General features: G+C 37.4%; 1 protein-coding gene across 2 annotated transcripts in view; it reads right to left on the minus strand.

Moving 5' to 3' along the window:
• Positions 1–13,203, minus strand: part of ift81 (intraflagellar transport 81 homolog) — a 102,544-nt gene that overhangs the window by 38,004 nt on the left and 51,337 nt on the right. For both annotated transcript variants that reach the window (XM_060843990.1, XM_060843991.1), the window contains exons 12-15: positions 11,534–11,683; positions 8,246–8,374; positions 3,589–3,678; positions 1,285–1,371 (exon numbers count right to left, since the gene is read on the minus strand). In XM_060843990.1, coding sequence (XP_060699973.1) covers positions 1,285–1,371; positions 3,589–3,678; positions 8,246–8,374; positions 11,534–11,683 — 456 coding nt within the window. The remainder of the gene's footprint in view (positions 1–1,284; positions 1,372–3,588; positions 3,679–8,245; positions 8,375–11,533; positions 11,684–13,203) is intronic.

The raw sequence follows: 13,203 nt of genomic DNA on the forward strand, positions 1-13,203 counted from the left end.
CTCCCTAAACTGTGTCCAGTCTCGATTGTGCCAAGAGAACACATGTGCACAGCATGAATGCCACAGTGTTAAAATAATTGGCACCAAGAAGACAAGTTTTATGGTAGCTGCCCCAACAACAATTTAGCTCACAAGTATAGCAAGAATATACATCAATGCTGTCCTATTTTCAAATGAGACTAAATATCCAGAAACTAATAGTATTTAATGAAAATGATTTAATTTATGACTAGGAGTGCAACAGAACAACCATTCACATAAACACAGCTTCATTATAAGTTGAAATTTATTCAAACAAAAAGGAAGAAGAATTATTTTGTTATTATATTTTCAAACAACAAATCATACCAAATAGAAACCCCTGGCATAATTCCCAGTTTGCACTTACTTAGCTAGGATAGATGGGAGGAGATGCTCTTGGACTGGGGTGGACAAAGTTAAAAATCACACACCAGGTTATAGTCCAATAGGTTTATTTGAAAGCACTAGCTTTCGGTGCGCTGTTCATTATGAGCTACCTGATGAAGGAGCAGCACTCGAAAAGCTAGTGCTTCCAATTAAACTTGTTGGACTATAATCTGGTGTTATGTGATTTTTAACTTTAGCTAGGACAAATCTAGCCATGGTATTATAGGTCGAATCTCTACAGATCTTTTTGTACACATCTATCTGTTTGACAAGGCAGGCTGACACTTATTGACTTCCAAATATACTCCAAATTCTATCCAATTCCGCAACTCTGAATTTAACCTCTTTCATCAACCTATCTTCCATTCTAGTAGTAACCAGAAAATCCTTAAATCATAGAGAGTTTGACTTTTACCCATCATATTACTCATGCTACCCGGTCACGTTAGCCAGCTCTCACATTGAGGTTTGTCTAGATTACAACTATCAAGACCTTGTCTTCTTAAATATATCCCTGAATTGGTACTGGAATTGTGTTCTTGTAACTAGAGTGCAACATTGTGCATATGCAAATATTAACTATCGCTCTTTGGTAAGATATTGGAAGGAAGTTACCTGTGATCCTTTCAACTAGCTAAAGTCCTTCCCTTCAAGAGAGAAAGGCAGGAAGAAAATCCTCAAATTTAGTTATTTCTGCTTTCAAATAACAAGACTAAGAATGTGTTGCGTGTTCAAGATATTTTCGATAATGATTTCATGCAATTTAGGCAATTATTTTGGTAGTCAAAGAAAAGGTTTTCCAGATTTAATTAAATGGTGCAACACATTGCCAACAGTCGCTATTGAATATGTAAAATGAGCTTGAACTTGCCCTACCTGTTCAAGCTTAGATCGATTGCTTTCCAAACCTGCTGCACAACTGTCGTAGAGTGATTTTTTTTCTTCATACTCTTGAGTTAATTCCTAATGTAAAATGGCAAAATGTCATGTCAATGAAACTATGAGCAAACAGCATGTAACACTGAAACAATCTGCGTCCTTGTTAATCATAGATCAAGACCTTGCATTGTCAAATATATTTAAGAGAGAACAGGCCCTTCTGGCCCCCATATCTGTGCTGACCATGATGCCAATCTAAACTAATCTCATCTGCCTGCACATGGTCCATATCCCTCTATTCACTGCCTGTTCAAGTGAATGTCCAAATGCCTCTTAAAAGTTGTCATTGTATCTGCTTCCACTATCTCTCCTGGCAATGTTTTGCAGGTACCTACCACCACCTGTATAGAAAATGTGAAGAACTTGGCTCGAAGGTAGAAGACAGAGGGTGGTGGTGGAGGGTTGTTTTTCAGACTGGAGACATATGACTAGTGGTGTGCCATAGGGATTGGTGCTGGATCACAGTTTTTTGTCATTTATATAAATGATTTGGATGTGAACATAGGAGGCATGGTTAGTAAGTTTGCAGATGATACCAAAATTGGGCAGCAAAGGTGGTTACATCAGAATACAACAGGATCTTGATCAGGTGGGCCAATGGGTTGAAGAGTGGCAGATGGAGTTTAATTTAGATAAATGCAAGGTGCTGCATTTTAGAAAAGCAAATCTTAGCAGGATTTATATACTTAATGGTAAGGTCTTAGAGAGTGCTGCCAAACAAAGAGACCTTGGAGTGCAGGTTCATAGTTCCTTGAAAGTGGTGTTGTAGGTAGATAGGACAGTGAGGAAGGTGTTTGGTATGCTTTCCTTTATTGGTTAGAATATTGAGTACAGGAATTGGGAGGAGATGTTGCGGTTGTACAGGACATTGGTTAGGCTACTGTTGGAATATTGCGTGCAATTCTGGTCTCCTTCCTATTAAAAGGATGTTGTGAATCTTGAAAGGGTTCAGTCAAGATCTACAAGGATGTTGCCAGGGTTGGAGGATTTGAGCTATAGGGAGAAGCTGAATAGGCTGGGGCTGTTTTCCCTGGACCATCAGAGGCTGAGGGGTAACCTTCGAGAAGTTTATAAAATCATGAGGGGCATGGATAGGATAAATGGACAAGGACTTTTCCCTGGGGTGGGGGCGTCCAGAACTAGAGGGTGTAGGTTAGGGTGGGAGGGGAAAGATATAAAAGGGACATAAGGAGCAACCTTTTCAAGCAAAGGATGATGCATGTATGAAATGAGCTGCCAGAGAAAGTGGTGGAGGCTGGTTCAATTACAGCATTTAAAAGGCATCTGGATGGGTATGAACAGGAAGGGATATGGAGAAAAATGTGGTACTGGAAAAACTCAGCAGGCCAGGCAGCATCCGAGGAGCAGGAGAATTGACGTTTCGGGCATAAGCCTTCTTCAGGATATGGGCCAAGTGTTGGCAAATGGGACTAGATGAGTTAGGATATCTGGTCAACATGAACAAGTTGGACCGAAGGGTCCATTTGTACATTCCGTACATTTTGCTGTACATTTCTATGACTCTAATTTGCCTCACACACCTCCTTTAAACATCCCCCCCATCTTGATGCTCCTTAGTAGCTGATATTTTCGCCCTCGGAAAAGGCTTTGAATATCCGTGCCTCTCCTTATAGTTAATACACGCCAATCCAGGATATATCCTGATAAACCTCCTGGGCACCCTCTCCAAAGTCTCTACATTTATCCTATGGCGTAGCAAGCAGTACTGCACGTACTATTCCAAATTTGGCCTAACCCAAAGTGTAATACAGCTGCAACATCATATGCCAACTTTTATGACCAATAGCCTGATTGATGAAGGCAAGCATGCTGTACATCTTCTTTATTACTTGAGTTGCCACTTTCAAAGAGCTATGGACTTGCAAATCCGCATTAAATTTCTATTTTCCATTTCATCATCCAACTTTCCAACAGGCTTTATATACTTTCATTTGGATTGAAATTGCAACACTGTATTTTCCATTCAGAGTTTAATAGCTGACTTGGTATATCAGTGTCAATAATGAAAGATTTGTGTTTGGTGAAGGTCAATTATTACCCAGATACACTTCCCTTTACAATAGTGGCTAATATGCAGACTGAAACGTAATTGTCAAATTAAACAATGGAAGTTGGCAAACCAATGTAAAGTTTTGATTTTGCATGAAACTGGCAATCAGACACAAAAGAAGTGATATATTTCAGCACTATCTGCTTTGCTGTTTAAAGTCTACCACGCACCTGACACTTTTGACGCAATGGTCGTAGTTCTTTGATGACAGGAGCCAGGGCAGTCTTCTTTTCAGAAATAAGGGCGTTGAGTTTCTTTATCTGTAGAAATGTTACAGCAAAAAAGATAGTACTGTTTCAAGATCTGTGCGTAAAGCTTATTTTCCCACAATAAGAAATGTAAAGTTAACTTGTAGTTACTCAAATTTCAGCAATGTAATACATTTTGAACTCAATATTTTCCTTTTTGTTCTGAACTTTTATAGGCTGCGTGTATATATTACATTCATGAAATCCAAAGTTGGGAAAATAAAACCAATCAGCAATACAGCAAGTGCCAAAACAAAACCCCATACATGTTAAGTCAAGTCACTTGTCTACTCTGCTTATGTAAGGAATACATGACAGGTAGGGGTGTGTGTGTGTGAGATGGAAAGAAGAGAGATTAGGATTGGCTCACCCATTTCTAAGAATTTTTAAAATCATTTCAACTTTCTTAGCAATCTTCTCTTGGAAGTGTAAACAAAACCCAGGAATAGAGCAGAAGTTTTGGAAATTGCATGAACACATTTATGGGTTAAATGTAATATTTTTCAGTAAGGATACTTCTGTTCACATTAGGGTATTCACAGCTGAAGATAAACCAAGCAATGCTCTAATGGCATTGTAATGGAAAATATTTGTGCATCCTTGAGATACATGTTGATATTTTGTTAGGAAGGGGCACCAATGACTTTGAAAAACAGATTATAAACCAAATTAGGAAGGAATTCAAAATTAGCAGTCAAGCTTCAGGAGTGTTCAGATATATGGGTTTGGAAATTAAGCAAGGTGAGTCAAGTGCAATTCTACACAAAGAGTCTTACTTGGAAAATATCAATTTGAATGCAAATATATGTACAAGATCTGGACAGAAGAATAAGGCTAATACTAAGGATGAGATGAAATGGCTGAGGAATCTTGACAGAGTTCAACTAGTTAGGCATACAGAGCAGAGTAGAAACAAGTTTTGATATGTTGTAACTTAACCTGGCCATGAAAAATCCAAAGGTGGAAGATATTTTGAAGTGAAAAAAATCTATAAAAAGTTAAAATAGAGCAGTGTAGGCTGAAGTTTTCAGCTTTGACTGATCCCAATAACATGACATTAACCATCATTAGTGATGCCTCACATCTTGGTGATGGACTTTCCAGTGCAAGAGCATTTGTGAAATTCCTTCTGGAAGAAAATGGGAAAAGTCATCCTTCAGCGTGGAAAACAAAGAAAATAAGAAAACAGTATATTAGCTGCTGAAGTCTGTCTCTCATTGATACTGCTGACATGACATAGAACTTGTGTAAGATCTTAGAGGATTAGCTATATGTAAAATCGATTGAATGTTAAGAACTCAAGTTTAAAAGGGTAGATGTCAACTATCAGATTGTTTCATGGAATGGAATACCTCCTCAGAAAAAACTGTTGAAGCTTCTGAAAGAAGCATGTCTTGCCATTTAACAGTGGGAATATGAAATTACGCTTTACCAAAAGAATTACAGATTTTTACACATCACCTTCAGAGTTGTTTATCAGCAGGTGATCTTTGCTTGACTTTGGTATTTTGTTCTGTCAATGCTGTCCAGTGGTTACAGGTCATGGATTTGAAACTTATTGGTGTCTCCCCACACAGGTTTAAATCTTGCTGATTATGTTTCTCATTCTTGCCGATTTGGAGGAATCTTGTGGCACAATGGTTCTATCCCTATCTCTGGGCCAGGAGGTCTAAATTTGCATGTTGATATTACTACACTTACACAATGAGTTTGCTTTAAGTCAATTCACGAATAAACCATGCCACTCTATCACGAATGCATGTTGAAACATAACCAGTTTAGATATGCACTAAATGACCTCTGAGGTATTTTTTCCCTTTTGTTGAAAATTCAACATTTGGTTAATACCCAAGTGCTGAACTAATTTGCTAATTAATTGAATGACAGTAGTTGAGCTGCAAGGGAAACACGTGCTTTCTTTTAATCAAACAAAATATATTATTACCTGACAGTAACAACTTCATGCAGAAGTTCAAATAATAAAGTACAATACATCATAAAAGTATGTTATATATGTTATACAAATGTGTTACAATGTAACCTAGCTTTAAAGTGTTCTACAGTGTAGTAACTATCATGCTTGGCCCATTCAATTTGACATGTATGCAAATTTTTATGACCTTAAAAAATTATATGTACTATAAATGATAAGAGCAAATAATGGAAGATGGGGAAATTGAATTCAATAATACCATTTGAATAAGGTGCCAAGTCAGTACGGAAATGTACTCTTAATGGTGAAAAACAGTTTTCAGGAAGTTGGAAAGAAAATTTAAAATAAAAAATAAAATTAAGCATGTGTATTGACTTCTGACAGTTTAAACCTCAAGATATCATGCATAATTACTCTACAGTATTACGACGATAGCAAACACTCACTCCACTTGTTTGCTCCAGAATTAAATTATAGGTAATAAATGCTGAGGCGCTGAAGTGATCTCATGTAATCTGTTACTATGCTGTCATGTAAATCAGACAAAAATAAAGTTATTTAATTTTAAATTAGCTGTTCTTTGCATGTTTCATTCAATGAAAATAAAATTGACTTTTCTTAATACATTTCAGATACTGATCAGTCAAGTGCATTTTCTATGTTCAGCACAAACACCAAGGCAAGTCAAACACAGCACATTGGTCATCTTACTCTAGTAAAATCATGAGGGGAAAGTAGCATTCAAAGTTCAATCCTTCCTCAATGAATTCCTCTCAATTTCTTTGAAAAAAGACTGGATACTGACCATCACTTTTCAAGTCACGATTTCATTTCATTTCATTTCATTTCATTCAAGTTGAGCTATTGAGAAATTTCACAGGAAAAGGGTTGTTCTCTAGCCACTGGCCTACAGTTTTGGAATAGACAGGCAGGAGGCTGGAAGAACACAGCAGGCTATGCAGCATCAGGTGGTGGAGAGGTCGACGTTTCTCCACCTCCTGATACTGCCTGGCTTGCTGTGTTCTTCCAGCTTCCTGATTGTCTATTTTGGATTCCAGTATCTGCAGTTTTTTTTGTCTCTACAGTTTTGAAAGGCATCTCCAGAATAAAATATAAATTATTTTAACACAATGTATTTTTACTAATAAACTTATTTGCTAAATTACTTGATTTCATGTCCTTAATTAAATAATGAATGCAATGTTTCTATTCCCTATGATAAAGTGTTATAATGAAGATTTAAATATAATCATAGATAATACTGGAAAAAGTAGATTGAATTCCCTAGAATCTCTTCTTTGTTCTCATCAACAAAACGATCAGCTAAGTGCTAAGAATCACATTGGTAAAACTCCTGACAGAATTCAGTAAAACTAATTAGTTTGATATGTTCTTTTATTTGTGCATCAAAACTTTCATTTTCCTATGAATGGGTATTAAAATATGAAATGATATAGGTGCCTCCATGTAAAAGAAACAATTTTTGTTATGCTTCTAAAACAACTCAAGAAGGTGAATTGTCAGCTTTGTATCTAAAGACCTTGACTCTCACCAAGAAAAGTTTAACATGAAAGAAGAAGCAGAATATTGTTATTTCTTCCAGAGGAATTAAAATGAAACTAGGATTGGATCATTCAAATCAATATCAACTGAGTTTGTACAATGCTTTATATTAACATATTTCAAGCACTTCACACAACAGATTAAATTTGAACTACTGTTGTTAAATATCAAATGGCATCGTGAATAGCAATTGATTAGAATCTGAAAATTTTCTTTCCCATTCCATGAACAAATGGTCAATTCTTCCATGATTTTTAAAATCCTGTAATATCACATTTATTTCAAAATCAGGCCATCTAAAGGGTGTTCATTACCACTGAGGCTAGAAAGAGAGGAGATTTAACAGATACAAAAAAATGCCATTATTTGGTTGAGTATGAAGTAACTCAAAATAAATCATTTATTGAGAAGATAATCTTAATCATTTCTTAGAAATATAGAAGAATTTAAACAATGCCACATCTATTGAAGGGGATGGCTAGCGCTCATTTCACACTTTGCAATGGGATTGTTAGTTTTAAATCTGAGATCAATAAAACTTTGTTAAGCAAAGGTGTTAAGAGATATTGGTCATAGGCAGGTATACAGAATTAGATCACAGATTGGCCACAATCTCATTAAATGATGGAACAGGCTTGAGAGGCTGAAAGACCCACTCCTGTTCCTATTCTAAGGTATACAGAGATGGAATTTTAAATGAGATAATGCCACAGAAATGCAACACATGTCTCAGTTTATAGCATGGTCTGGGCAAAAATAAAGTTATATATTTAACCTGAAGGAAATAAACACTAAGTAGATTCCAAAATGCCATTTTAAAAAAAATTACAAGCATATTTTGGTAGGCAGCTTTTCTTCATGCAAAATAATTTATAAAAACAACTTTGGCTAGATGGATTGATTATTGGGAGGTAGAATGATTATGAATAGTGAATTGATATAATAGGTTCACAACAGCAATATGCTACCTACTGGATAGAAAAGGGCATATTACCATAATTGTAATAATGTTTTTTGCAAATGTTTGTAACATATACCTTAAGTAACGAGCAACTACTTCATGATTTTATAAAAATGGATTACCATTTCAGACATTTCATCAAGGGTTCGTCCCTTCACTTCATCCAACTCGCTCTTCAATGCGGAAACCCTCTCCAATTCCTCCTGTGTGTCACTGAAGCCAGTAATACCATGCTTAGCTTCGAACGCTTGCTATGAACACAAATCATTTGAAGAAAATATTAAAAAGCTAGGTATATACAGAATGGAGGTAGCCATTTATATCATAAATGTTATAAGTTCCAGATCAGGAGCTTGTACATTTATTTAGAGGGTGCTGAAAATTCTAATAATTTGAAGCAGTTGACATGGTTACTACTAAAATTAATGGTATTCTTCCATTCTAATGGAAATATTATAACCTCATTAGTGAGCAGCCATTTTAAGTAGCTGTAGTACATGTAAGAGAGAGTCCTTTTTAACCTGGTAAACTGTAGGTCTGATTCTGAATTCAGTGTACATCTGCAATCAACTTTACCTTGTTGACTTTACAGAACCTGAAACCCAGCAAATGTAGGGAGGGTAAATAACTGACAGGAGGAACTTTCCATTTGAAGATCCAGAAGCAGACAGACCAGCAGGGGATCTGTGTGGGACACAGAAGCATTTGCAACAAGTTAAAAGGAGCAGGGGGAACAGAGGAGTCCCAGAAGTTGACAGAGCAGCGTCACGCTGTGTATAACTCATGGACTGTAGTAGTGAGATATAAAAGAACAGTGAGAGCGGCGTAGATTATTTTCCAAATGGAAAAGTCTTCAGAAATCTGAAGTACCAAAGGGACTAAGGAGACTAGTTCAGGATTTCTTAAGGCTAATATGCAGATTCAGTTGGCAATCAATCTGCGCGTTCATTTCAAGGGGATTAGAATACAGCAGCAGAGATGTACTGCTGAGGCTGTAGAGGGCTCAGCAGTACGTGTGGTCAGTCCACATTTGGAACATTGTGAACAGTTTTCGCCCCCATATCTAAGGAAGGATGTGCTGGTTTTGGAGGTGGTCTTGAAGAGCTTTACAAGAATCATCCCAGAGATGAAGGGCTTGTAGATTCTGGGTCTGTATTCAATGAAGTTTAGAAGGATGAGGGGGAAATCTCATTAAAACTTACAGAATATTGAGAACCCTATATAGAATGAATGTGAAGATGTTCCACTCATAGGAGATACTAGGACCCATGGGCAGAGCCTCAGGGTGAAAGGGTGACTTTTTAGAAAATGAATTTTTTCAACCAAAGGGTGGTGAATGTGCGAACATCATTGCCAGAGAAGGCTGTGAAGGCCAAATCATTGAGCTATTTAAGGCAGCGACAGATAGCAACAGGATCAGGGTTGGGGGGAAAGAAAGAAGAATGGGGTTGAGAAAGATATGAGCGATGATCAAATGGTGGCCATAATTCAATGAACTGAATGGCTTAATTCTGCTCCTAAATCTTATCATCTAAAAGTAAGAGGTTAGATTTAAGTTAGGAGGTAGAAGGCTAAAAGGGGAGTTGATAGAAAAGTTTTTCATGCAGGGAGTCTAGAACTCACCACCTGAAAGGGTTTGAGTCAGAAACTATTGTAACATTGAAGCAATGTTTAAACATTCACTTGTGTTGCCACTGTCTCTAAGACTATGGGCCAAAGCCAGAAAATAAGATTAGTATCATTAGATTGTTGCTGACCAGCGTGGACTTGATGGGCTGAATGGTCTCCATCTGTTCTATAAATGTCTATGAGGTCAGAAAAAGAAAATTTATAGGGACTCCATGTCCACTCAACTTTCAACTCTGAAAGCATTTTAATGGAGTGAATCATCCCAGAGTAAACATCAAACAAAATTTGACACCAGATTATGTAAAGAAGTATCACGCCATGTGACCAAAGAACCCAGTATTAAAGAGTATCTTAGTGGTGAGGATAAAAGTAGAGTTCAGGAATGCAGGAAAGATTGAGAAAGGAATTGGTAGCTGGGCACAGCTGCCAATGTTGGTAAATGGAAAATCAGGGGTGTACAGGAAGCTATAGTAATCACGGCTGGTTGTAGCATTGGAGAAGTGAGGACATGGAGGTATTTGAAAATGAGGTTGAGAAGTTTTAAAATCAGCGTATTTCTGAATTCGGAGTCAGTGGGTCAATGAGTGTAGAGGTGATGGACAGAAGGGATTTGGTACGAGTTAGGATTGGAGCAGAGATTTGGCAGAGTTCAAACTTATAGATTGAAGCCTATTGTTTTGGGGGGGATTACAGAACCTGACTGTCAAAGGGAACTGCAATAACACAGATCATTACAAACTCAGACTGTTACAGTTATCAAGTAAATTCCACTTTATGGGGGCAGCACAGTGGCTCAGTGGTTAGTATTGCTGCCTCACAGCACCAGGATCCCAGGTTTGATTCCAGCCCTCGAGTGGCTGACCGTGTGGAGTTTGCACATTCTCCCCATGTCTGCATGGGTTTTCTCTGGGTGCTCCAGTTTCCTCCCACAGTCCAAAGGTGTGCAGGCCTGGTGAATTGGCCATGCTAAACTGCCCATAGCGTTAGGTGCATTAGTCAGAGGGAAATGGGTCTGGGTGGCTTACTCTTCGGAGGGTCGGTGTGGACTGGTTGGGCCGAGGGGCCTGTTTCCACACTGTAGGGAAACTAATCTAATCTAATCTTACATATTTTAGAATTTTAAAAGATATTCTAAATATAACATACTGGAAATAATGCAACAAGGGCAGATCATTTTAGAAAATCCTAGAGTTCCACAAGAGAACAAAACAAAATGAAGAATGTGTAGCAAGCTAGTTTCCAGTAACATTATTTTTAACAAGTAATGACTAATCCGTTTAAGACCAAAACAAGAAAGACCAAAGCCATAATTAGAAAACTTTGCATTTGGTACCACACTAGCCCATTTTGAATGAGTATTTGACTCTCTTATTCAGAAACAGATCTTCAGATATTGCTTTTTAAAATCAATAGAAAAACAGAAATAGATTGAAGCTTATATTTATTCCTTGTAGCAGTTTAAGTTTTTAAAAGACTAAAGCATTATGCTATGGATTTCATAACCCTGTGTAACCAAAACAAAAGAAATTAGGATAAACTTAAATATTCAGCTATCTGAAAACATATTCTGCATGCTAAAGACAAAACTATAAAATGCCAACTGGTAACAACTCATGCTTTTCAAGGTAATCAATGCAGTATTAATTAGATGCATGGAAGCTCGGAGGGACAACCAAAATGGTTTCAGCGAAAGTTGGGTCATTGTACATTTATTATTGTTTGTGTCTCGAATAGTCTTGAGTTGAACAATGAATATACTAAAAGTTAGGTTTTCATATTACCAGCTGTTGCTGTATGGCTTCAAATCGCAGTTTTAAAATTTCTTCAGTTCGCTGCAGCACACCATACTCTGCTCTTAGCTCTGCCAGTTCTTGACGTTTCTTCTTATAAACTGTGCTCTTACTACGAAGCTTGCTGACGTAGCGTTTGAACTAGAAATAATGGAAATGCCAGGGTAGTAAGTTAATATCCTCAGTGCTAAAAATAGATTTTGAAGACAAGTATTACAGAGCTGCAAAGAACATAATTAAAAATGTTATTAGTTTCAGAACCAAAACCAATCTCAGTCTGTACAAAACAAGACTGATCGGCAGTGCTAAGAATCTCAGAATTTAATACACAACAGGGCATTCTCTACAAAAAGATAACAAGTGAGCAGGATTAATAGATTAATTGAAAGGGTAGAAGTGCAGGAGAGGTGGTCAGCTCAGTTGGCTGGACAGCTGGTTTGCAATGATTATGATGCAAATAGCATGCGTTTATCCTGAACTAGCTGAGGTTATCACGAAAGATTCTACTTCTCAACCTCTCCCATCATCTGAAGCATGGTGACCCTTGGTTTGAACCACCACCACCACCACCAGTCATCTCTCTGATGAGAAAGCAACTCTATGGTCTGCTATGACTATGGCAACTTTATTTTTATACATAAAGGAAGAAACGCAGGCAGATATGTAGAATGAGCAGCAAGACTGCCTTGGTTCTGCACTGACACTGGACAAAAATTGTCCAGCTACTGCTATGTAGAAGATTTGAACAGAGGTTTCCTCCTATCCGCCAAATAAGCTCAATGTTGGCTTATTATCTTAATTTAAAATATATGTAAATTACTTCATGTGCATTTATAAAGCATGGAGTCTGTATTTTATAACCAACTTGATTATTTTGTTGTACTTAATTACCTTGGTCTAACAAAGAAACTCTACTATCTTTAAATTTATTTAACAAACAGTATAATGCAAGAGGTATATTCTGTATTATCATTTAAACAAACAGAAATGCTTTTTGTAAAATTTCTGCTTGATTTTGTTCGCCATAGAAACATTAATTCATAAAAGGAAAAATGTTTTCAAAGCTTTCCCTTATAAATAAACCCCGTTTCACATTTTCCATAGGTTCAAGATGTTAAATCTACATCATTTATACAATTGGCTATTAGAATATAACTCCAATCGAGCTGTTTATCTTTTTTTTTAATTCACTTGTGGGATGTGGGCATCACTAGCTGGCCAGCATTTGTTGCCTGTCCCCAGTTGCCCTTGAGGAGGTGGTGGTGAACTGCCTTCGTGAACCCCTGCAGTCCACCAACTGTGGGTTGATCCGCAATGCCACTATGAAGGAAATGCCAGAATTTTGAATGGGCGATAGTGAAGGAATGGTGATATAATTCCAAGTCGGGATGGTGAGTGGCTTGGAGGGGAATATGAAGCTGGTGGCGTTCCCATATATCTGTTACCATTTTCCTTCTAGATGGAAGTAGTCTTGGATTTAGAAGGTGTTGACTGAGGGTCTTTAGTGAATTTTTGTAGTGCATCTTGTAGATAGTATGCAATGCTGCTACTGAACACCAGTGAATGCTTGTGGATGTAGTGCAAATCAAGCGGGCTGCCTTATCCTGGATGGTGCTAAGCTTCTTGAGTTTTGATGGAGTTGCACTCATCCAGGCAAGTGG

Source organism: Hemiscyllium ocellatum, chromosome 24, assembly GCF_020745735.1.
Source record: "Hemiscyllium ocellatum isolate sHemOce1 chromosome 24, sHemOce1.pat.X.cur, whole genome shotgun sequence".
Classification (NCBI taxonomy): Eukaryota; Metazoa; Chordata; class Chondrichthyes; order Orectolobiformes; family Hemiscylliidae; genus Hemiscyllium; species Hemiscyllium ocellatum.